The sequence below is a fragment of the Rhopalosiphum padi genome, chromosome 1 (assembly GCF_020882245.1).
Source record: "Rhopalosiphum padi isolate XX-2018 chromosome 1, ASM2088224v1, whole genome shotgun sequence".
NCBI classification, from domain to species: Eukaryota; Metazoa; Arthropoda; class Insecta; order Hemiptera; family Aphididae; genus Rhopalosiphum; species Rhopalosiphum padi.
In genome coordinates, this window is record NC_083597.1 from 32,138,542 (window position 1) to 32,162,662 (window position 24,121).

The window sequence follows — 24,121 nt, forward strand, 5'->3', positions numbered from 1 at the left end:
CATTTAGGTCAAGGCAACTGGATATTTGATGAAAAGTATTTCAATAAGCGTACACCGTGGAACTGTTACCATTTTCAAAGTTATTATGTCACCTGTAGGCCATGGTTCCGCAATTCTAGAATTAAGCACATTAGTTAAGGGTAAGTAATGTTTTTTGATATTTAACTAATTCTGTCTTAAAAAAGTTAAAACCCTTTATTGTTTTGAACTTTATTTAATTAGGTTCTGTTATGGATATTGAAAATAGACCAATAGAGGGTGCAATCATAACTGACGATTCATCTTCATCGGTTTCATCTAGTTATCATAATGGAACTTATAAATTATATGTTGGAGAAGGTGAATTTATTGTTATTTATATATAAATGTTATTATTTGCTTGTACCTATTTATATTAAATGTTATTTTAAAGGTGTCAGAACTATACGAGTTAGTGCTCATGGATATTACACATCCGTAAAATCGATAAATATTCTAGATAACAGACCTCAGACAGTGATTTTTAAATTAATTAAAGATGAGAGAGTTTTTAATATGCCAAGGTTGATGTTTATAGTCCTTACAGGTAGTTAAAAACAAAAAAATTAAATTTTTCAAATAAAAATTCTATCCTTATTTCTTATGTTTTTTATTTAGTTTTTATAATCTCTATTATTGGAGTAAGTTGGTATCATTTCTACCTTCGATGGAAAACAGGAAGACCGTCATCATTTGCCTATAAAAATGGTTTTGCATTGCTACCACAAAAACCTTATCTTTTTGATGATGATGATGAAGTTGAACTATTTCGCAACCCAGTCATTAAAGGTAAGTTGTAAATAAACATTTAAATATAGTCTGCAAGATAAAAATTTATTTTATTTTAGTTTCTTGAAACATATATCCAGTATTTAATTTATTACATATTGTGCACTATTTATATTTATTATTTTGAAATACCAGGGGTGGCCAACTTTAATAGACTTGCGATTGACCTTTCCAGTTTTTCTAGGTTGTTGCAATTGACCAAAAAAAAAAATATATATATATATAAATATATTTTATTTGTGGGATATACAAAGATGCACAAATTTACAAAAAAAATTTTTTATTTGTTTTTTGAAAAAAATTCAAAAATTCAAGAAAATGCAAAAGGGTGTCGCAATTGGCTTAAATTCATCTTGTGATTGACCGGTTGGCCACCTCTGAACTATACCATGCAATAAAATAGTATATGTATTTATTTTATAGCTTTTAGCTTTACATTATTTTATAAATAAATAGAATACAATTTTTAAAGCATTTAGATTTACATAGATTTTAAACTGGATAGAATTGCCTTTATTTTTCAATGAAATATAAATTTTAAATATACAATTCTGAGATTAGTGCTTCAAGAGTTTACAGCTAATATGTTTTAATTATTTTGATGTAAATTTAATAACTATTTACTAACAATTCTCTTAACTTTAAACTATGAATTTACTAATAGTTATTATTAATTTTATGGTATCTATGTATTTTTATGATATCTCAATTTATTGTATCTATGCAAAATATAATAATTTAATAACGAAAATTGTAAATTAATTTGCAGATTCTGCGACTAGGCCATATCACGATGATTCAGACATAAGTTTCACTGATAGTTCAGATGAGTCAGTATCTTGCTATGTTCGGTAATCATTTTAATCCCACTATAGTTTATTATATATTTAAGAACAATCCTAATGTGCTATACTTCAAGGGGGCCAATTTAAAATTTTTAATTTCCATTATGTACTAGTCAATGAAAGCATGCACTTGATTTATGTTTTAACAGGGAAATCTATATTTTGTTAAGTAACATCTAGTGCAATCCTTAATTGTTTAGTATTTACGGTTTATATTTTTTATTATTATACTGACCTTTTAGTTAACGACATTTTTTATTTTATATCTTATTATTAAAAATATATTTGAAATCTCATCTATCTAATTATACTAAAAAGTGTTGCATTTAAGTAATTTAAGATAAACTATAACTTGCACTACATTTATTATTACTTGTTAATTAGTTAAAACAAATTTATAATTGTACAAATCTTGTAATAATTATTTCATTTTAGTTAATAAATTATTTATATTTTTATACTTGCAAAACTAGCTTGTTGAACAAATTATATTTAGTTATTTTCACTAGAATTTTATAATATTTTTTATATAAAATTAAAAATTATTCAATTATGTTTTCTTCTTTATTTGATTTCATTTCATGTTCCTTACTTAGATGATTATCTAAAAACAGTTGTCTTCCAAATGCCTGACGGCATAGCATACAACTGAATTTGAGCCGTCCCTCTGCATGCATTTTCAAATGTTTCTTATAGTTACAAAATGACACAAAAGAACGATCACAAATGTCACATTTGTGCTGAACCATATGCTCTTGGACATGATTACTTCTTGACACCTTCACATTAAAAAATGTAAAATTAAAAAAGTAAAAATATAAATTATGATTTAAATATGACTTACCCAATTTTTAAAATATCTAGGACAATAAAAACATTTAAACTGCTTGATACCGGAATGGCCTTGTTCATGATTAACTCTACTGCTTGATGCACTGAATGTTTTATCACAACCTTCATGACGGCATTTGTAAGGGCGTTCTTTGGTATGTACACGCATATGTTTTTGTACGAGATCCTTGAGTCTGAAACAACGGCCACATACCGGACAGGCAAAAGGTTTCTCGCCAGTGTGCACTCTTTCATGGTTTACCTAAAATAAGGTGTTATATTGTATAATTCTTAATCCAATTAATGGAAACATGATAAATTACTTTTTCAATAGGTTTAACAAAAGTTTTTCCACAGAAACGACATTCGTGTAATCGGCGTAAACGTTCAGGAGGTTCAATATGTGTGATGGCATGATGTTTCAAAGAGTTTTTATCAATAAAAGTAGCATCGCAAACATCACAAATTAATATTTCACGTGGTTTACGTCGCATTTCATGTGCTCTTTGATGACACCGGAGACGAAATTCCGAATCATAACATTTATTACATGTACTAAAATAATTAAAGATTAATCATTTAATATAAAGCCATAATAAGATTAAATCATACTTGCATAAAAATTTTAGATTAGAAAATTCAGGATTTTGATGAGCAATTAAATGTGTGTCCATCATTTCAGGTGCTACTGGTTGATCACAAAATGGACATTTATTTGAATCATTCACATGTACCATAAGATGTGTTCTTAAATAACCTTCTGAATCAAATTCTCCACCACAATGTGGACAAATATGTTTTGATCGAACATTAGGAACTGTGCGACTATTATTACGAATAGCTGGATTTTTGCTATCAACATTTTTTTTAGATTTAGGTGTTGTTGCATCATCTTCTATGCAGTTATGTTTGTTTAACTTGGACCAATGGTCAGATTTAACATTACATGCTATACACTTCCAAGTTAACAATAAACAATTCTCCAAATTTTCTAATTGAGAGTAATCATTACATTCAGATGATTTTTCTAAAATTGGAATAATGTTGCAATTAGTTGGTTTATTTTGAAATAATATTTGCTCAATATCAAATTGATTAATATCAGATTTTAATCGTATAACACGGATTCGCTTCTTGAAACTTAATTTACGGGCTTCGACTTGGAAATAATCATTAACTTTATCAGCTACAGCTACTTGATGAAGTAAATAAATGGGAATATCAAAATACCGATCACCATATGAATCCGTGATACAATGATTTGAATAAATATTAGAAGAAAACATGCTAGTATGATTTTGATACGCTTCGCTTTTAATTTTTGTATTTTCATCTTTTATTACATCAACAAAATCTTCTGAAATAGTTTTCATAGTTGTTGTTTCTTCTGATTTAATATTAACCAAATGCTTCATTGCCACATCTTTATGGTTTGTAAAAAAGTAGCCATTTCCCCATTTGATCCAAGTTCCCCTCTCAGGATTTTGTTCACAAATGGTACCAGGAATATCTTTTAATGTATTATTAGGGTTATCATTTTCATTTACCTAAAAATGATAATTTTATCACATTATATGTATAATATAATAAACAAATTATTTTTGAAAATACTAACCTGAAATACAACTTCTTGACCTTTGTGACAATTATTTATATGTTCTTCAATTGATGGGAAATTTATATTGCATTCAGAACAGTGATAAAGATTTGATTCTTCGAGAATTTCTGTTTCTACTGTTTCTGATGGACGCAATGTTTTAGCCGGATCATCAATTGTAAATTCTTCAATAAATTTCTTAACTCCAGTTTCTGCATCAGTTTCAGTTTGCCGCTCATCATTCTGATAATCTTCTTCTCCCACAAGGTTATCGTATTCTCCAACTTCGTTATCTGGTTCCGGTTCATCGTCTAATTAAAAAAATAATAATATACTCTCAGTTGCACAATAATAGAACACTTGACTTGCCATCTGGATACACTACGATCATTTCATCATTGTCTTGCATTGATTTCTCAGCTTCATCTTCCTTGTCGGTGCAAATTTTATCCAAATGTGCGACCAATGAGTTGATGTCATCGCACTGTTTTCCACAGAAAGGACACTGAATATTTGTGGTCAAACTTAATAAATGATATTTTAATAGGTCTTGGTTGGAAAACCTGTCCTCGCAGCAAAGTGGGCACGCGACGCTCTCCATGAAAATGCTGAAACAGATTTCATTCAAGTCAAATTTTGAACTAAAACAAATCTAAAAACGTAAATTTCCAAAACTATTGACAAACGCCAACGAACATCATCTTATATTGATTGATACAAACTTACTGTGCGGATAACCTTCGTCGTGTTTAAGAAGTTCGAGAGTATAACTTGCCAACGACCTGGAACTGACGCTAACAAATCAATTCATTTTGTGAGTAAAAACTAAAAAACCAACGTCAATACAATTCGATCCATAGTAAAATAGCGAATGTACCTGAATTTTTAAAATGTACCGCCTAAACGCGTTAGTAACTTCAGAAATGTTATTGAATCTCTGACCGCTACGACGCGGGTAGTAGTAGGACGACAGTCGTGTTGTGTTACGTTAACGACGTCAGACGAATGTACGTACCGCCATGATTGTTTGCCGATTAAAACGTTGTTTCTAACCATTTTGGTTACGTAAGGATAACCGGAGTACGGTATTGTCGGAGCAGGTCGTGTCGTGGTTACTCGCAAAGAACATTATATAGAATTCAATGCATAGAGTAAGTTGTACCACAAAATATATATACATATATGGTGCAATCAAATGATAATATAGTTTATGGTGATATCATATCAGATATCCGATATCATTTCGATTTCCTTAAAATTGGTCATTCGTGGGCGTATTGCATATTTGCATTGCGCAGGCTACAATTTTGTAAAACAGACAACATTACAACAGTCAATGTTCAACAGAGCAAGTTAACGATCGCAGCCTCACAAGATCTAAAGAATTACAGCGGCAGCCTGCAGCTGATGACAACGTATGCGCACATTGTACAGTGCGACCACTGAACAACATTAAATGCTATCGGCTCTTAAGTGTCAGGATATAGGTAAAAAATATAAATAAGTTTATTTACGATTTACTGGTAGGTAGTCAACAGTAAATATACAAACGATTCTAAATAATGATATAATATAATATTTTCTAATAAAAAATAATTTATAAATTTTTTTTTATGTATACACAATAAGTAGAAGTTTATAAATCGTTCGATCCTCAACTAAGAGGGTGCCTTTTGATAGTTAGTTTGATAGAAGTTAAATTTGGATTTTTAAAATGTCAAGAATAAATATTCCCACTATTTTTCAAAATAATCAAGAACAAATATAAAATAAAGGAAAATCCGAAATTTTACATAAATCCAAAAAAAAATTACAGTACTACAGTAGTTACCGTCTTAAAATTTTTACCAAAAGCTTTTTATTTTTAGCATATCCCACATTTAGTATAATTTCCAAAATATTTTGACTAAGCTATTTATAGGCGTCTAGATACTAAAGTGTTCGTAATATGTTTAAATGATAATTTTCTACGCATAAAAACATTTTCTAATTATTTTGACTATTTTTGAACTATATATAGTTAAAATAAAAGTATCAGTCAAAAAATTTCAAAATTGAGTATATATCTCGTATAAATTAATCTATAAAAGCACAATTTATTTTTATAAGTATTTGATGTTTAAATTTTGACAATACCATGAAAATTGATTAAACATGCAATTTTTATAATATCTAAGATTTAACAATGTAATATTAAGTTCCTTTAATTCATACTAAAACCAAAGTCTAAAAAATATAAAAGCATAATTTTTTAATACACATAAAAAATTGAATTTGGTTGAAACTAAACATGAAGATATTTGTTATTTTGTTATAATATTCCACCATTCAACCATGAACTAAGATATTGTGGTTTAACCAACTGTATTACTAATAGTAAAATAAATTACTTAAATAGCATTATCGAAAAAACATAAAATGAAATATACTTATTGATATAGGCTAGGGGTGGCAAACCCTACAGCATGCGTGTAAAAAGCAGCACGTTGATCAAATTTCAATGGCTCGTAAAAAAATTGAAATTATTAAAAATTATGCTATTTATTAAGTTTTGGTTAAAACTATTATAAGAAATTCAAAGAAACAAATTAAATACATTTAAAAAAATAAAATTATAAAATAAAAGGTGCGTCTACTTAATAAAATAATATATAATAAATCTGTAAATTTATTTTTATCCTTAGAAAATATAATTTCTTTTGGGCACGTGAACAATTTTCAAAACCTTGATTGGGAAATTTTGGCACTTGACCCTAGACAGGTTTGCTTATTAACTTGTGTAGTCTTTCAAAATAAAAGATAATAATAAAATATATAAATTTGGTTCTTATTTTTGTGGTTTTTTTCTGTATCCTTTTCCTTAGTTATCCCACATAACTGTAAGTCTGTACATGTAAGTTTGTAACAAATTATTATTTGAATGTAATTTGTTTTATAATTAAATATCAGATTATTGATTTCATTACTTACTTACAAGTTACATTTCAATAACTACTTAATTACTGGCAAATAACAAAAGTTAAAACTACTTAAGTCTTAAGTATAGACCTTACATCATGGTCTTGAACTCTTGAGACACCAAACAGATAAATAATAATAATAGGATATTAATAGTGGTTTAATCATAGAAAAAAATAGCATGGTTATGAGTACAACATGATATGTATATTAAATGTAAGATAATATTTTTATTCCATAATATAAAACATTATTTTAAACATTGTTGTACAATACAATATCATATACTCTAAATAATTTTAAAAAATGTATTATTTATGAGTGAAGGAAGAAAGATTTATTGGTACAATCAATATATACATATTGATCTTTGATAATCATATCACAGAATAAATGAGATTTCATTTATTCTATATTATGTAGATACTTTTAAATGTACTACAATATTATATATTACCATTGATAATTGAATATACTATAATGTGTTATGTAATTAATCTTATAGACTTGTGATTCATATCGTAAGTTATAAATTATTTATTTTGATTTGTTAGCTTAATATAAATATAAATAAATCATTATTTGGAAGAAAATTAGATTTTTTTTAAAATATAATTAAAAACACAAATACAAATATGAAGATATATTTATATAAGTAAAAAAAAAAAATCAATAAATGTTAATTATATTTATAAATCTTGGTATAAAGACATATAAGTATTATTTAATAATTTTTATTAAATTGAACCAAGCATTTTAGTACTTGTTTGTTACAGCCTAATACCAATCAGTATACAATTAATTAATTTATGGTAAAATGATTAATATTTCTTATAATTTTGATATTGTATATAATATAATAATGTTGGCATATTATCGACTAAATATGGTGAATATTGTGTAAGGTATTCGGAAAAAAAACCAAAATGATAATCAACATTCAAATGAACAGCTTTAATTATTATCTTAGCAACTACTTGCCATGGTTATGATATAAATACTTATAAGGTGTTGTAACCAAATTTAAAGTTATTCCCTACCATGTTAAATACTGACATTTAATAGAATTTAATAAGAACAGCTGACAGCTGTTAAACTTAAAACAAAAAACTATGAAATTTAGGGATATTTAAGATTAGAGAAATAGTTTTATTTTTATTTATGTCTAATTATGAAATATTAATTATTATCTATTATGTTACTATTAACTGTAAACAATATAATATTACCTATTATTTTAATAAAGAATTTTGTTATTATAAATATAAAATATCCAAGTACAACAGACGGTCACCGGGAGGTAGTGCGATAAATTTTATACAGAGTGGTAACAGGGTGAATACAAACAAGTACTAAAAAGTTTAAATTTAAATTTATTGTAAAATAATATGTAATAAATATTACATAATATATAATAATATTTTAAGATTTCATAAAGTTAAGTAGTTTTAAGGTTTTTATTTATTTATTAGGCAAGTTATTTATAATATCAGTATCATTTCTCAAAATAATATACAATACACAATATAAATAATTCATATTAATAGAATAAACAAACTCTTAAAGAAATGATAGTTCATATTATATAAATATTTAAATATTTTTCAGATATAATTTTTAATATAATAAATTTGTTTTATAAATGTATTTTTTTTTTTTGCTTATAAGTTAAAATATATATCACTCAATAAATGAAAATAAATGTTCAGTCTCTGATCCTACAAGACTCCCAATAAAAATCAGCAGTTCTTAGACTTACCAAAGCACACCAACAGCTTGACAAATCAATGATAATCTATGAACCAAATCCATAAATAAAAGCTACCCTTTGGTAAAATTCTCCAAGAATGCGTTTCAATAAAGGTCTAGTAGCAGATTCTGTCAAAACTCTCACTCCATTGAATAAGACTGGTAACAATAACTTAAATGAGTCATCATCTAATTGTGCCAATAAATCGAAAACTGAGGTTAACATTTCAGACCAAACTGACTCATGTACTTCACTGTCCTAGAAATTAATTTATATTAATTTATATCATTGGTATATAATTTAACATCAAAGATTTTGTTAAAATATTTATTATGATACCTTATTCATACTGGTCTGTCTCTGTTCTTCGATTTCTGCTGGTAAATTGTCTTCATTTTTTTCAATAGAATCGGGTTGCCCTGGCATAGAATTAGCATGTTTTCTTTTTTTATATTCTTCAATTAAATTATCTAAATTTTTGCAACTTGCTATTGCATATACAGCATCATCGTCATCATCACTTCCACTATCTTCACTTTTTGATGTTAATGGTGCATTTGGATATATTTTTTTAAAATCTTCAAACTTAAAAGCGGTAGGTTTTTCAGTTGTTTCAAAAATATCATCGTTTTGTGCAACAAAAAAGAACACTGGTTTATCTCCTGCCCTATCAATAGCGCAATGTGTACCACTTTTATCCATAACTATTTCAACATATTTTTGGCAGGCATCATCAAATATACGTTTAAGTTCAAGTATAAAACTTTCAGTATCATTAGAAGGGGATTTTTTTTCAACAATATGTTTAATCTGATCAGAACTCAACTCTGATGTGCGATTGATACATATTTCAAAAAGTGCAACTAATGAGAGTGTCCAAGCTCCTCCAGCCTGTTTATATAAATTAGCTGCTTTTTCTAAACCAGCAACTTTTTGAATAAGAAATTTTAAACCGGGCCTTGAATCAAATTCCCATGATATGCCGTATGTCATATTTAAACATGAGATAAATGTATGAATCTGAGATTCGGTGAGTGAGGACAAATATCCAGGCATATGTTGTTTGTGTGGTTTAAACGATTGTTCATCCATTGGTGTCATCAAAGAAGACTGAAGAAGAATATTGGCTAAACTAAAGAAAATAAAAAATGTTTATTAATAACAAAAAACATTATTATTTACATGCTTTTATAAATTAATACCTTGGAATAGCTTTGTTGGTACCCTTTACTAACACATTTCCAATCATTTGTAATAACATTTCATTAACAAATAACCCAAGGACTATATTCTTGTAAGGAACACGTTCTGGTGATTTCTGCCATTGGTTGTCAATTTCTAAATTACACCAGTGATGACATAATAAAAATATGAAACTTCTCTCGTCATCAACAATTGTATCACTTTTAACTCTTTGATGATCTAACAAAAATACCTGAAAAATGGTTTACATTTGAGTAAAATGAAATAAATATATGATTTCTGAAGAACCAGTAATACTATAAAAATTTGTTTATTTAATACAGTGGTTTCCAATCTAGGGCGAGTGAAAACTTCCTCCCCCAGAAGGGAGGCACAATCAGTCATTATGGTGGTAATTAATATTTTTATTTATTAGATTATTTACATAAATAAAATAAAAATTAAAAATAAAATAATGACTGGTTATTATGTATTTCTAAAGTTTAGTGATTAAATACTCAAATATCCACTAGGGTAATTAATCAAAACAATACTTAGATTAGTTTCATTAAATAATGAAAAAGTATTATTATTAATAAAATAAGAAAAAATAGTCATTACATATTTCAATTAATGGAAGGAGAGGGAAATTTTTAAAACTCAACAAGGGGGTACATACTACATAGAATAAAAAAATGTTTTCAACCACGGATTTAAAATTAACATTTGAAAATTTGTTGTTACTAGCCTAGTAACAAACTATTTACTTTAATATCAAATATAGTATTAAAATTACTTAATTAAACAATTCTTTACTATTCAATTGTACTAAATATTGAAGTTTAAAAATGCATTTAAACATTTTTATGACATGTATTGATATTTTTATGTTATTAAAAGTTGCTAAATAATAAGTAATCACTAATTAAACTATTTGTTTAATACCAGAATGCATATATAATATTGCATTCAAATAAAAAGATTAAGTGAAGCCCAATACTGTTGAATACGTACTTATATGTTTTAGAATTTGATTTAATTATTATGTTAAATAATTTTTTTTTAATCAAAATAATAGGATTTACATTAAGAATTTTTTATAAATAAATTTTTAACTTAAAAAAAGCAGATTACCTGTTGCGACAGTTGTTTTAAATGCAAATTGTCATCTACCGTACTATCTCTTCTTGCAGCAACTTTAATACCAGCTGCTAAATCACCATAGAAACTATCTGAAAATGGACTGTACGTCATTGATACTCTGGTCAATGGATATAGAGAAATAGCACAAGCTCTGTGTAAACTAAAGCTGACTAGATCCCATTGATTTGTAGTGAAGATATCACCAGCACCCAAAACAAAATGTCTTAAACATGCACATCCTAAGCGTACAATGTTCTCTAAAGGTTGAACACAGAATTCGTTTAATACAAATAATAGTTGTTTCATCATAAGTGTTATTTCTTTTTCAAATTTCAATTCATAATTCTTATTCATTTTTAGGTAATTGACAATAAGATCAGTTGAATTTCCACATAATTGTTTAAAATTTTGTAAGTCACTAAGATCATGTGTTGATACAATTTTTCTTGCCCATGTTTGTATGGTAGGAAGAAGTAGCCGATTTATACAAAAACAACCAAATATATATCCTGTAATTTATTATTAATATTCTTTATTATTTAAATATTCGTTGCGCATTAAAAATAATTTTAACCTGGTGTTTCAGGAAATTCCTGTAATATGTCTAAGAGCAATTCAAGACTTTGCCTTTGGTATATAGCTGTTGTACCAGTAATTGCAGTACAAAGTCCTTCTACAATGCAGTACCATACTCTCAATATACCACAGGGTTGATCAATTTCTTCTAAAAGTACAACTTCATTTTTTGAATCTTCAATAGATAATTGATTATAATTTTCATTTTGAATATTTTGTAATTCGGGCACATCGTTATCAACCAAAGTAAAGACGTGGTTTCTAAATAAAATTTATGTGAATATTAAAAAGACATTACATTAAGGTTTGTTATATCATCTCTACTTAGTGTACTAAGTATTTAATATACCTATATAATTCTTTATTTATTTTTTTATCTAAAATTCTAACGTATATATCTGTTATTACGTACTCATTAATTTACAAAAGAGCTTATCCCAAATATTCATAATCAAAAAGAAAATTAACAATATTTCTGAAGATGTTGTGAATATGTATTAAATTCTTAACACCTATATAACAATATTAATAATAATATTTTTATATACTTTTTAATATCCTAGAATAGGCACAAATTGTTTAATCATAAAAGTTTTAACAAAAATTTACTAGATACTTTTAAAAATATTGTTTAAATGAATTTAATATATATATATATATAAAATAATTAGGAATTTAATTCTAAGGTCAGTTAAAAATATTTATTTATGACATTTTTATTTATTTATGCTTTCTATGCATTAATGAGGTAATAATGTGAAGTAATTTTTCATACACAAGATATTTAGACAAGTAATAATAATAACTTACCGTTTAGGTAAATGAAATTTTGGACAAGCTGGCATAACATACATTGACCTTAATATTAAACTGCAATGTTGTAAATGTTTAAGAGCAGCTTTGCACAGTTCTAGTCTAATTTTAGTATCCGAGTCATCAAAATCTAATAGAATAAAAAACAAACTTTGTTGCAAGTTTTATTTTATATAATATTAAAAAAAAATACTTACTAGTTCCCCGTACATGCTTAATGAGACATGCTATACAATCAACAGCTGCATTTGAGAAAGCTAATGTGTCATCAGTATTCAAAAAGACTCTGAATACCTCTAACAGAGATGATAAATGACTGCTATTGACAACTTTTAGAGCACCAAATAAAGGTCTCCAACCTGATCTGATATCTGAACGGTTAGCTTCAACAAATTCACATAAGCAACTGACAATCTTTTAAAAAAAAATTATTAATCAAATAGTTTATTATAAATGTGTAATATCTATGTAAAAATTAAATTACTTGGTCTTGAATTTCTATATCACATAGTTCTAAACATAATAGATTTTCAAACGGTTTGAATAATGATTCGTTGATATGGAAATGAGAAAGTTCTGGTTGATCATTAAGAAAAGCTAAAACTGTATCATGAATTGAAGCTATAGCTTGTTTAGATAACGCCAAATCTTTATGACAAGATACCTGATATAAAATTTAGAAAAATATAGTTTCTGAATGTCATAAAATAGATTATAGTATAATATTTAACATTAAATGTTCTTACTTCCATTAGACACGGTAAAACAATTGACCATATTTTTATCATGTGAAACAATGGGCGCCCACTTTTGATGCATCGTAACATAAGTCGAGATAATCGCGTTAAAAGAGTGGCATTGTTAGTACTATTGTTAGATTTCTTCTGATCTGGTGGTTTAAACAACTCATGTCGAATAGTTTCACATAAGCTACGTACAAATTCAGTAAGTGCTCTCAGATTCAATTTTAATGCAGCGTCTTCGAACAATCTAAAATATGATTGTGTAAAGTATTAATAAAAAACAATTTAAACTAACATTTAAATACATACCGATCAACATATTGAGACAGAATACAGACTATTTGTGCGGCATACTCTTGGTTCAATACACCATTGTTTTCAATATCTGCTCTACTTTTGTTTACTAAAGTTGATATGGTTTCTGTCAAATTATTGGGAGAAGTCGGCGAAGACAAAAAACTGTAGACATCCATGCTAAAAATAAAAAACAAATTATACATTTTCAAGCATTTTTTCTCTAAGATATCCTTATTTGAAAGTAATATTGTATACATCATAATATTTTTAAAAAAAATAGAAAATAATCAACTCAAAAAATGAAAATAAATACTTAATATTTATACATATAAAAAAAAATTAAATTTAAAGATATTTGGACTAAACAATATATCAAATAAAAAAGCAAAAATAATTTTTTTATTTATATTTTAGCGTTTAAAATAAAATACATGTCTTACCAAACTTCTTCATCACTATCTACAGATGTACCAAAACTTTTGTTTAAAGTTTCAGTATTACTACTTAATAACTTAGGTTTAACCATCTTTAAAGCAGCAACTGATGAACACGTTTGTCGAAAAAATACTTGTTCAAGGTATCCAACATATAGTGCACAGCTATAAAATTAACATTATAGGTAATATATTCATACATTTCAATCTTAAGTTATATTAATGAAATATACTTGAAAATATGTGGCCAGCATTCTTGTCCGTGACATCCAAATTCTAAGCCACGTGAGAGCATCACATCCATACTCAAAACATGTGATGTAATTAACTTTGGTTGCTTTTTAATTATGCCAGAAAACCAGTTTACGTTTCCATTCTGAGCACAAGAAGCTTTTACGAGCAGAGCGAATATACCTTCACAACGATTATGCATACCTAATGGCAATAAATATAACATTTATATAAATAGAAATTAATAATTTGAATTAAGTATGAATTTTAAAAGCAATTACAAAATATATGAATATTATAAATCATTACATACCTAAAATATTTGCAAGAGTAGCAGCTCTTTGTAAGGCATCTAGACTATGTTGTACCGACATCTGACGAATAGAATCTTTGTTTAGTTCATTTCGTAACATTTTTTTAACCTGAGTATTTTTTGAATCATTAGACGAATTGAATTCAAGAGGAACGGCCAGAACATTCATCATAGTATCCCAACAACATGTAACAATCCGTCTACTTAATTTTGTACCTAATAAAAATAAATTGTTTGATCTTAATATTATCAAGACACATGTTTTACATTTTAATTAATTATATTCTACAATTTATATTTCAGGTATGTAAATGTAAGCCAATGAATTAATGTATGTTTATCAAAATCATACCCGCATCAGCATCAGGACTTGTTTCTGATCTACAAACTGTTCTTTCTAGGCGAAGACAATCTGATAGTAACCAATTCACTTTATTCTCAGAACTGTAGCCATCAATATCTAAATAATTATAAACAACAATTTAAATAAAATTATTATTATACAATATTTGTATGTGAGATTTCAATTTAGAAGTAACAGGTTTTTCAATTAATGCAGGTCGATGTTATCTGCGCTGTATGGCCTAATTGTTTTGTTTACGTCTTTATATTTTATTGTAAATTATTCAGTCATACGTGCCAAATCATCATGGCGAGTTACACTATTGAGCAGCACGTCCAAATGATAAAACTTTTCTATCAAAATCAAAGTTCGATAACTCAAACATTGCGCTCGTTACGTCCTTTTTACGGCAGACGTGGTGGCCCATCAAAGTGATCGTGTGATTTGACTTACGTTAGATTTTTTCTTGTGGGGTTTCTTGAAGTCGCAGGTCTATGCTAATAAGCCACAATCGATAGATGACCTTGAATTAAACATAACCCAGGCCATCGCTCAAATTCAATCAGATCTATGCGGCAGGGTCATTGAAAATTGGACCACTCGGATTCGTGCCACTGTGAGAAGCCGTGGTGGACATTTGAATGATATTATATTTAAAACGTAATTGGCATACTTTAAACTTTAAAATAAAAAATTAATTTCGTTAATACCTCACACACAGCTTGTTTTATTTCATTTCAACATCGGCCCGCTCTTATTGAAAAACCTATTATATAACACTGTGATTTAAGTTCAAATACATCATTTTATATTATATTTTTTAAAGCTTGTTTTTAAAAACAGAAAAATAAGTGTATTTAAAAATTTAAAAGTTCAGTTTACTTGATACACATTATTTTCAACTAATTTTTTACACGGTAATTTCTCATAAGTTTTAAATAACTTTAAAATTGATTAAAAAGTGAGTTTTATACCATATAAAATCTAAACCATAATAAATGAATATTTTTTTACTAATAAAGATGATGTGATAACTTATACTTAGAAGCAGATTTCTTGCGCTAACTGGACAAATAAAAACAGTTTATAACATTGCTATATTCAAAAATTACAAATGCAAAATGAAATGAAATAAAATAATTTGTTAAAAATGATAATTCAAAACAAAACAAAAGAAAGCATTGCAAACAAAACCAAGCCAAAATTATAAATGTATATTAAAATATATTAAATCAAGCACGAAGTTAGACCCTATATGAACCTGTTAATATATCTATTAGCGCCAAATGACCAGCTGCTTGACTCTTGTAACCGGACAATACCAAAATATTAGTAACGAGTACATGTTGATAGAGCTCAGCTAACCAACTTCTAGACACATACATCAGCATGCCACTGCTGAAAATTTCTTCAACAAATTGATCCTGCAGAACAACCCACCCCAATTGTTATATTGCATCTTGAATAATGAAGTATTCAATAAAGTTTTGCGATTTAAAACACTAATTTTTTGATACAATTATATAAATAAAACCCATGCTTAAAGTATTCTAACCAGTAACAATGTACAGTTAATTATTAGTAATCATAATAATACATAATTAATAAATTTTAATATAAATATTAATTTTGTTATTACTTATTAATGTCTATTATTTGTTAGGTTTATTATTTAATTTTGAATTTTCTAACTTTAAAGTTTTACATTAGGATTTGGTGCAAAACAACGATAAGTCAAAACGTTTAAATATAAGAAATATTGAATACTTGTTTAATATTTAAAAAATACGAATACTGGTATTGTTAATGTCAATGTTTTGAATGATGGCAATTCAACTACCATATTTCTTAATATTGTAGTATATGTTTGTTTTAAACTTACTTCAGACATGATGGGCAGTATAGAAGGATCATCATAATAATTTTGATTTATCAACTTTAAATTAACATATAGTGACATAATTGTTGCTACATAAACACCATCAGCATTTATTATTATTGAACCATTTTTTTTATAATCTTGTCGTATAATTTCTAAAATAAATAAAAAACAACAAGAAATATTATAAATATGTAATCAAATGAATACATTTTCTTCAAAATTTTTGGCATTACTTAAGATTGAAATAATGTATTCATTAAATATTTTAGATATTTTTCTTAAAAATATTTAGGTATTATAAGTGTTTTAACAATAATTAAATATAGATAATAAAGTAACAGTGAATTTATATCTGTATAAGCAGTGGCGCAACTAGAAAACTTTTTTGGAGGGGTTACATCATTACAATATATATATACTTAAGATAAGTATGTAGGTTATTATACTAGGCCTCAGAGAAATTTCGGGAGGGGTTATAACCCCTTAACCACCCCCCCCCCGGTGGAGCCACTGTGTAAAAGAATAATTGTTATAAACACAATTTTAATATTTTATGGTAATATAGTAATAATGTATAACCTTCGCAAAAACTGGAAGAAAACCTTTGGATCTCTTCATCTACTTGCAATGTACTTCGAAGTGGTAACAATGTAGGTAAAAAACTAACCAAAGTCTGAACAAAACTACCAGCATTTTTTCTTTCCAAATCCAACATTTCTACAGACTCCTAATAATATATAGTACATATTATTAATAATTGAATTATTATATAAACAACAATAAAGTAAATCTAAACATTTAATTGAAACAAACATAAGTGATAATAGAAAATTAATTTTAATTTAAAATATTTTCATGCTTGAAATAAATTTGAGTAGCAAATGTTTGCACGTGGTACTGAGTATCAGAAAAATGATACAGCCCAGATTAATTTTTTTTTTTTTTTGTATTAGCACAAAATATTTTTAAATGTTGACTGAAAAATTAGAACTTATAGTTGATGGATGATGATTAGGAATACTTTGTACTACTTTATATAAAAAACAAATATAAATGGAAGATAAAACTTACTGGAGTAACTTGAAAAACATTACAAGTATTTAACTTTTTTGTTACTAGTTCTAAACGATATGCTTCTTCTTTTAAGTTTTTCTCAACTACTGCTTCCATTTCGTCAATCTGAATTACAAATTATATAATAACAATTAATTTTGTATTATCAAATTAAAAGAAATATTATTTTCTATTTATGACTTATTAGTTCAAAAATAAATTGAATCATGCGCGTCCAGTGCTCAAATTGGAAAAAAAATTGAGAACAGATGCTGATCATAATTCAGAAAACACCGTTCCATAGCAGATAAATTATAAAGTAACCCGTTGTGGACTTCGTCCCCCACACCCCTTGCACATAATATAGTTAAGGACTATAAAGCTAGTATTTTTCCTCGCTTAATTATATAAAGGGAGACATTGAAATCTATGAAAAAATGAGAGCGTACTCTGGCCGCCTGCGTCCCCCCCCCAATTCGAGCACTCTACGCGTCGACAATCTAGGTGCTGTGGTGCTCTGCACTACATAAAATAAATAAAATTTATTAATATTATATAATATGTAGAAATAATAATTTTTAATTAATATTAAATGTATGTAATTTAATATATGTTTTGGGTTTTATTTTGTTATTTTGGTTGCGCCATCATCAAAAATTAATAAATCTGAAGAGCTAGGTTTATTGAGGGGGGTTAGAAAACTTATAAAGTCAACAACGACTTAATGATGTAGCATTATAAAATATACATAAATAAGTAGAAATACATATTGAAGATAATTCTAACAAATTTATAAAAACAACCAAAATGAATGGAATGTTGATAACTGATGTTTTTTACATGTGTTACCTGTGGATCATTTTGATATCCTCCTTCAGGACCTTCTGTATTACCACTACTTGGAACTCCACTACTACTGCTTGTACTGTTAATACGACTTCGGTTTCCAATAGATGACTCAGAAGAAGAGGATAATTGTTCTCTATAGATATTAGGTAATCTCTTCATTGATTCATAAGCTAAAGGCCCCGTGTAATCACAACTAGCTAAAGATTGGAATTTTTCATTTATTTTTTCAGTATAAACATCATTAATTCCTTTTCCAGTAGACAATTCAAGAAGGGTTGAAAGTAGAGAAAGTATACATGAAACACTTATAAAAACAATTTCCCAATCTGTACATTTAGAACATTCTTCAATAGAATCCATAACTCTAAAGCATAAAAAAAAAATTATAACAATACATTTATATTTAACATAAAAATAAATTTTATTAAATACTAACAAACGAGTTAATGCCATATCACTCTGTTGACACATTTTATCATCTTCTACAAGTATTGGTCCAGCAAAATCCACTATTCTATTTGGACTGCTTAATAGCTGAAATAAAATGAATTTTATAATACAACTATAAATGGTATAATATATTTTATGAATACGACTAATATTAATTATTAATAACTTTTTTAAATTTTAAGAGACTGAACAATTTTAACATTCAACTATTGATGGCGCAAGCTTATATTTTTATGATTATTGTAAACTTAAAAATGTTTTAAACCATGACTACATTAACCATACTAACTAATTTTTTTTAATGAATTAAGAATAATTTAATTAAAAAGCTTTTTTTAAGAATAACCATTAATGTGCTCGAGTAATGAATTTAAGTAAAATATAGAAAGGTTTTCTAGAAATTTATGTTAGCGTTTAATAATTTAAATTAGATGACAATTTTGACAAGGTATATAAAAAAGTTACACGGTAAGAAATTAAAAAAAAAGTGAGATTTACCACATCTATTGAAACATAAAGAAGGGAAAGAAATAAAGTTGAATTGGTATCGGGGTATAGAAAGAAAAGAGTAAACATTTTTAAAGTATTATGGATAAGGAAATAAAGCAGGATTAAGTAGGATGCTCTATCTTAAGAACAAAGGAGGTATAAGACTCCTTTTGTACACACTCTAATTTTAATTTTTCCTACACAAGATATGGGCAATATGGTTGCCAAGCTACTCTACTATACTATATAATCCAACTTAGACAAAATAGTGAGTGCTAAGGTATCTATAAAATGTTTAGTATTTTGCTTGGTGAAACTCAATACTTTTTATTGGTAAAGGCTATTAGTTAGTTTTTAAATCTAGGATAAAAATAGGGAAGAATGGAAATGGACAAATAGTTATTAATATTTAAAGAATCAACTGATTTAATAATAGGCATAACAGAACAATGACCTAATCCTTGGAGCGCTTAAACATAAATGAAAGGATTTGTTATTGATTAGTATTAGTTCTACAGTAAGGATGCAGGAATATTATCTGGGCCAAAGGAATTATTGTTTCTAAATTTGAAAAATTAAGAATGTCATCGGAAAAGAAGTCAATATTAGATAAAGGTTGTATGGAGAATAAATATTAAATAATATAACAAAATGTTTAAATTTTACTCATTAACCATATAAATAAATTAATATTAATTTGATTTAGAAAATATGGGAAACTGTACTACAGATTTTACTACTAAACAATATTTTGATATATGAACTATTTTCCATACAACTAATAAAAAAAAGAAACATGTAAGTATAATATATAATATAATACTGATATAATATTAATTTATGTAAAAACGTTTTTTTGTATAAGTTAAAAGTTTTTGATATAAAACTTTAATAAAATTGCTTAATTTAATATATTAAATGTTAAACAAATAATATTAAATAGTATGTATTTAATAATTTACTAAATTACTTAGAAAAAGTTAAAAACTAAGAAAAATTATTTTAATCAATGTTTGATAGATAACAATATTCCTTAACTAAAAAAATAATTATCACTAGTCAATTAATAGTATTTCATGGAATTTTACATTTTTTATTTATTATTAGATACAAATTATTTGAATAGATTTAAATTTTAAAAAAAATCAATGTTTATTGTATAATAGTTTAAAGTAGATTATTTTAGTGTTTGTAAATTTAATTTAAAATTTTCCTATTCAATTTGTATTTCAGTATTAAAAAATGTAAAATATTTAAGACTTTTCTGGTCATGATTCCATTAAATAATAACTTATACATAATTCTTTTTCCTGAATAAATCTAAATACCTACCTCTTTTAAAGCTTTTAAAGCATCTATTCTATAGAGAGGCGGTGGATACAAAAGCATTCTATGAAAGACAGACTCCAAAACAGGTCTAAGAGAACTCACACATCCAACCAATCTCACTAGTTGACTTCCAATACTAAAATTAAAATGCATGCTTTATATTAGTAGTGTTAATAATTAGTAATTTTATTGTCTAAGTATGTGAGTTATATTATTAAAAATAAAATAAAATACATTAATCTTTATTACCTATATATTATTTTAGATTGATTGCTATTGAAGCTAGGAGCGCTTCCCAAGACACCAGATCCTCTACCAAATTTGGTAACATTGTCATCGTCTCGTGATACAATTTTTTTATCTACTCGAGGTGATCCTAAAAAGGCTATAATAGCTGGGCATAGCCGTTGCCATAGGAACATAGTAAAGTGACGATTGTCATGTACCTTTTGAGGTAAACTTGCAACAAGAGTGTGAAGACATTCAAGATAAAATACAACAGCTTGACTACAACGATCACCACTATTAACACAACAAATATAAATTAAACTCAAATTTTAAACATCAATAAAAATTTGAGCAGTATATTTACTTTTGAGTCTCGTCTATTTTACTAACAATAAATTGTAAAATTGGTAATGCTTCGTTAAAACACAATACGCCACCAGCCCCATTGTCTTTCATTTTATTCATTTCTTCGCATTCTTCATCTGGAAATAAAACAAATGATTAAAATAACTTTTAATAAATAATTAAATACTATATAATTAAGATTGGTGAAAATACTAATACCTACATAGAATAAAGATTTTGTATTAAGTAAATAATAAAAAATGAAATGATAAATGGTGATGATATGATAGATGAGGTTCATTGACACTATTTCAGTTAAAGTTAACCGAATAAAAAGGTCTTAAATATTTTTTAAAGGGATCTTTAACAATTTCTCTTATTAGTTACTACCCCAAGTCTTTTACTTTTTTTTGGAGAAAAAAGGTACCTATTTTACCGAGAAAGTTGCAAAAATATCGTAGTGTCTGACTGACAGCAGCTTGTGCAGCAGATCGAATTCCTTGGTTTCCATTTTCATATACTTCGCAGGATACTGTAAGTATCTGAATTATAATACGCCCATTCATTGTCCAGTATGAAGAACACGCAACATTCAAAAACACCTATAAATAAATTTTAAATAATTATTCTCATTTACACATCACACATGAGTAAGTAGAATAACCTTTAACATATCTATTTGCGTGTCATCAGATTGTGTTAAAATAGAACTAATTGTATGCAAAATTTGTGAAGGCAGCCATAATGAATCATCTTCTGGCTCAAAATTTGATTGAAAACGATCATCTCTTAATATTTTCTAGACATATTTTAATATTTATAAGAATTTAGTAATAATCAGTAACTAATAAAATAAGCATTTTACATTTAATCCACATAAAGCTTGTGCCACTAATTTGCTTTTTTTGGTTTCAAACGCTAGTTTAAAAACATTTAAACACTTTGCTCTAAGTTCATGAGCAGGATCGCGCAATGTTCCCTGTTGCTTCTCCAAAAACACTGAAATAGGAAAATAAATTCTATTTTAAATATTATTTCATCTACACCTACAATAGTAACATATTAATATGTCTATCAAAGTAGCACAAAATCGACCGAACTAAATGATTTAGAATATTAACGCTACCATATGCTTCAGTTGCTGACTGACTCAAGCTGTTCAATTTTGCATTTGCTGCGTCCTTTGATATTTGAATCAGTAAATCTTCCATGTCGATCGTATGTGTTTGGATTATAATGCCAGTACAAACATATTGTATTCCTGTGCGATGTTTCAAAAACGAATTTTCCGACTACAGTTAGGTATATGACAAACGCAGCTTGTGGAATACACCTGCACCTGAGTCAACAACGACTGTCAAAAGATTGGAAACTGGTAGATACAAATCATTTAAAACACACAGTGACAGAAACCGGCGTCATCAAAAAAAAAATGGCTCAAGTGAGGACTAAGGAGACAAAATTTCGGAGACTAGAGGGTTTAAGAGTTTGTGGCGTTTGTGCAGACTTTCTTTGAATGTTGTGATAAATTAAACTGTTTTTATCACTTCTGTTATCATTTACATTGCGTTCGCCGCGCGCGTATTAACCGCGTACTGTGAATCTACGAAAAATGTTACCTATACATTCGTATAGGTACATAATTGGACAATTGGTAATACTTATGAAGTTATAAACTTTCACAGTCAACTATGAACAATAGAATCATAGATTAATAATAATATTTAGTACCTAAAAATTCTATAGGTAGTAGAATCGTGTAATATTTTTATTTTTTGTATAAGTAAAATATTATAGTTAGGTATTTATAGAATATAGATACAGTATAGGAACCTACTAAAACTAAAATGATTAGAAAAAATTCTTAGTTAATTTCTTCAAGTCTGTCATGATTTAAGAACCAGTTTTGTTATTTCTTGAGTACCTAAGTCGTCCGTTTTATATTGTAATCAGTCTAATAAATCATTCAAATAAAATCTATATAGGTATTTATACAAATTCTTTTGTAATTTGTAGGCATATTGCTTAAAATGGCTACAAAAAAAGAATGTGTGACTTACGTATAATTTTGAATATCATAGGTATATTATACGTGTATCACTTATTATGTACTCTTTTTGAACTGTTTATCGGCACATACAAATTATGATATGTATATTTTTTAGATTCTAAACGGAACAATTTACAATAATATGTGTTAGTGTATGTACACGAAAGTAGTAAAAAAAAAATGCTTCAACTATCCCTAGTAACACTTGGATTCTAGGGAGTGTAATGGGAGCCTCCCATTAGACACCAGCATTGGATTCCAGCTAAGGAATCCGTGTAACCTCTTAGGAACTTCTTTGGTGAGTAGATATTCATTAAATACAACTTGGCGTTGGCGCATCCTATTATATGAGGGTAATTTATTTTAATAAACGGGATTTAGTTTAAACTTTAAAGAAGTCAAAACGCTTTCTATTTAAAAAGACAAAGACATTTGAAATTAATGTATTTTTAAAGTATGTATTGATAAAAACTCGTGCTTGGTCAAAAAGTTTGAAAATTAATGCAGGATCATTTGACATTAAAAAGTTATTTAACTTTTAAATCATGATGGCAATATCAATATTTATATATTTTTGATATTA

At 27.1% G+C, this 24,121-nt stretch overlaps 3 protein-coding genes and 1 long non-coding RNA gene across 6 annotated transcripts in view; 2 read left to right on the plus strand and 2 right to left on the minus strand.

Moving 5' to 3' along the window:
- The window catches only part of LOC132918088 (carboxypeptidase D), a 27,305-nt gene extending 25,100 nt beyond the window's left edge, over window positions 1-2,205 (plus strand). For both annotated transcript variants that reach the window (XM_060979177.1, XM_060979185.1), the window contains exons 17-21: window positions 8-140; window positions 223-339; window positions 413-565; window positions 637-807; window positions 1,577-2,205. In XM_060979177.1, coding sequence (XP_060835160.1) covers window positions 8-140; window positions 223-339; window positions 413-565; window positions 637-807; window positions 1,577-1,662 — 660 coding nt within the window. In that variant the 3' untranslated portion in view covers window positions 1,663-2,205. The remainder of the gene's footprint in view (window positions 1-7; window positions 141-222; window positions 340-412; window positions 566-636; window positions 808-1,576) is intronic.
- Window positions 832-4,681, minus strand: LOC132918101 (zinc finger protein 286A-like). The gene is made up of 6 exons (XM_060979197.1): window positions 4,450-4,681; window positions 4,099-4,391; window positions 3,096-4,030; window positions 2,807-3,038; window positions 2,497-2,745; window positions 832-2,431 (listed from the first exon to the last, which is right to left on the minus strand). The coding sequence occupies exons 1-6, from the start codon at window positions 4,679-4,681 to the stop codon at window positions 2,195-2,197; spliced, it is 2,178 nt and encodes a 725-aa protein (XP_060835180.1). The 3' UTR covers window positions 832-2,194.
- A 413-nt stretch (window positions 4,682-5,094) lies between these two features.
- LOC132918109 (uncharacterized) lies at window positions 5,095-12,053 on the plus strand. The gene is made up of 3 exons (XR_009660379.1): window positions 5,095-5,231; window positions 5,309-5,567; window positions 11,700-12,053. It is a non-coding gene; the product is annotated as an uncharacterized LOC132918109 (long non-coding RNA).
- Window positions 8,392-23,019, minus strand: LOC132918076 (brefeldin A-inhibited guanine nucleotide-exchange protein 3). 2 transcript variants are annotated; one of them, XM_060979166.1, is made up of 27 exons: window positions 22,615-23,019; window positions 22,354-22,487; window positions 22,153-22,287; window positions 21,925-22,090; window positions 21,508-21,625; window positions 21,165-21,437; window positions 20,919-21,051; window positions 19,084-19,181; window positions 18,648-19,011; window positions 17,817-17,924; window positions 17,325-17,472; window positions 16,746-16,897; window positions 16,125-16,287; window positions 14,873-14,980; window positions 14,521-14,736; window positions 14,210-14,411; window positions 13,983-14,141; window positions 13,555-13,719; window positions 13,249-13,492; window positions 12,987-13,166; window positions 12,700-12,916; window positions 12,500-12,632; window positions 11,688-11,950; window positions 11,105-11,622; window positions 9,991-10,223; window positions 9,128-9,920; window positions 8,392-9,046 (listed from the first exon to the last, which is right to left on the minus strand). In XM_060979166.1, the coding sequence occupies exons 1-27, from the start codon at window positions 22,697-22,699 to the stop codon at window positions 8,834-8,836; spliced, it is 5,721 nt and encodes a 1,906-aa protein (XP_060835149.1). In that variant the 5' UTR covers window positions 22,700-23,019; the 3' UTR covers window positions 8,392-8,833. The 2 variants fall into 2 exon arrangements, with proteins under 2 accessions (XP_060835149.1, XP_060835140.1); XM_060979157.1 differs by having other exon boundaries at window positions 21,916-22,090.
- Window positions 23,020-24,121: the final 1,102 nt, after the last annotated feature.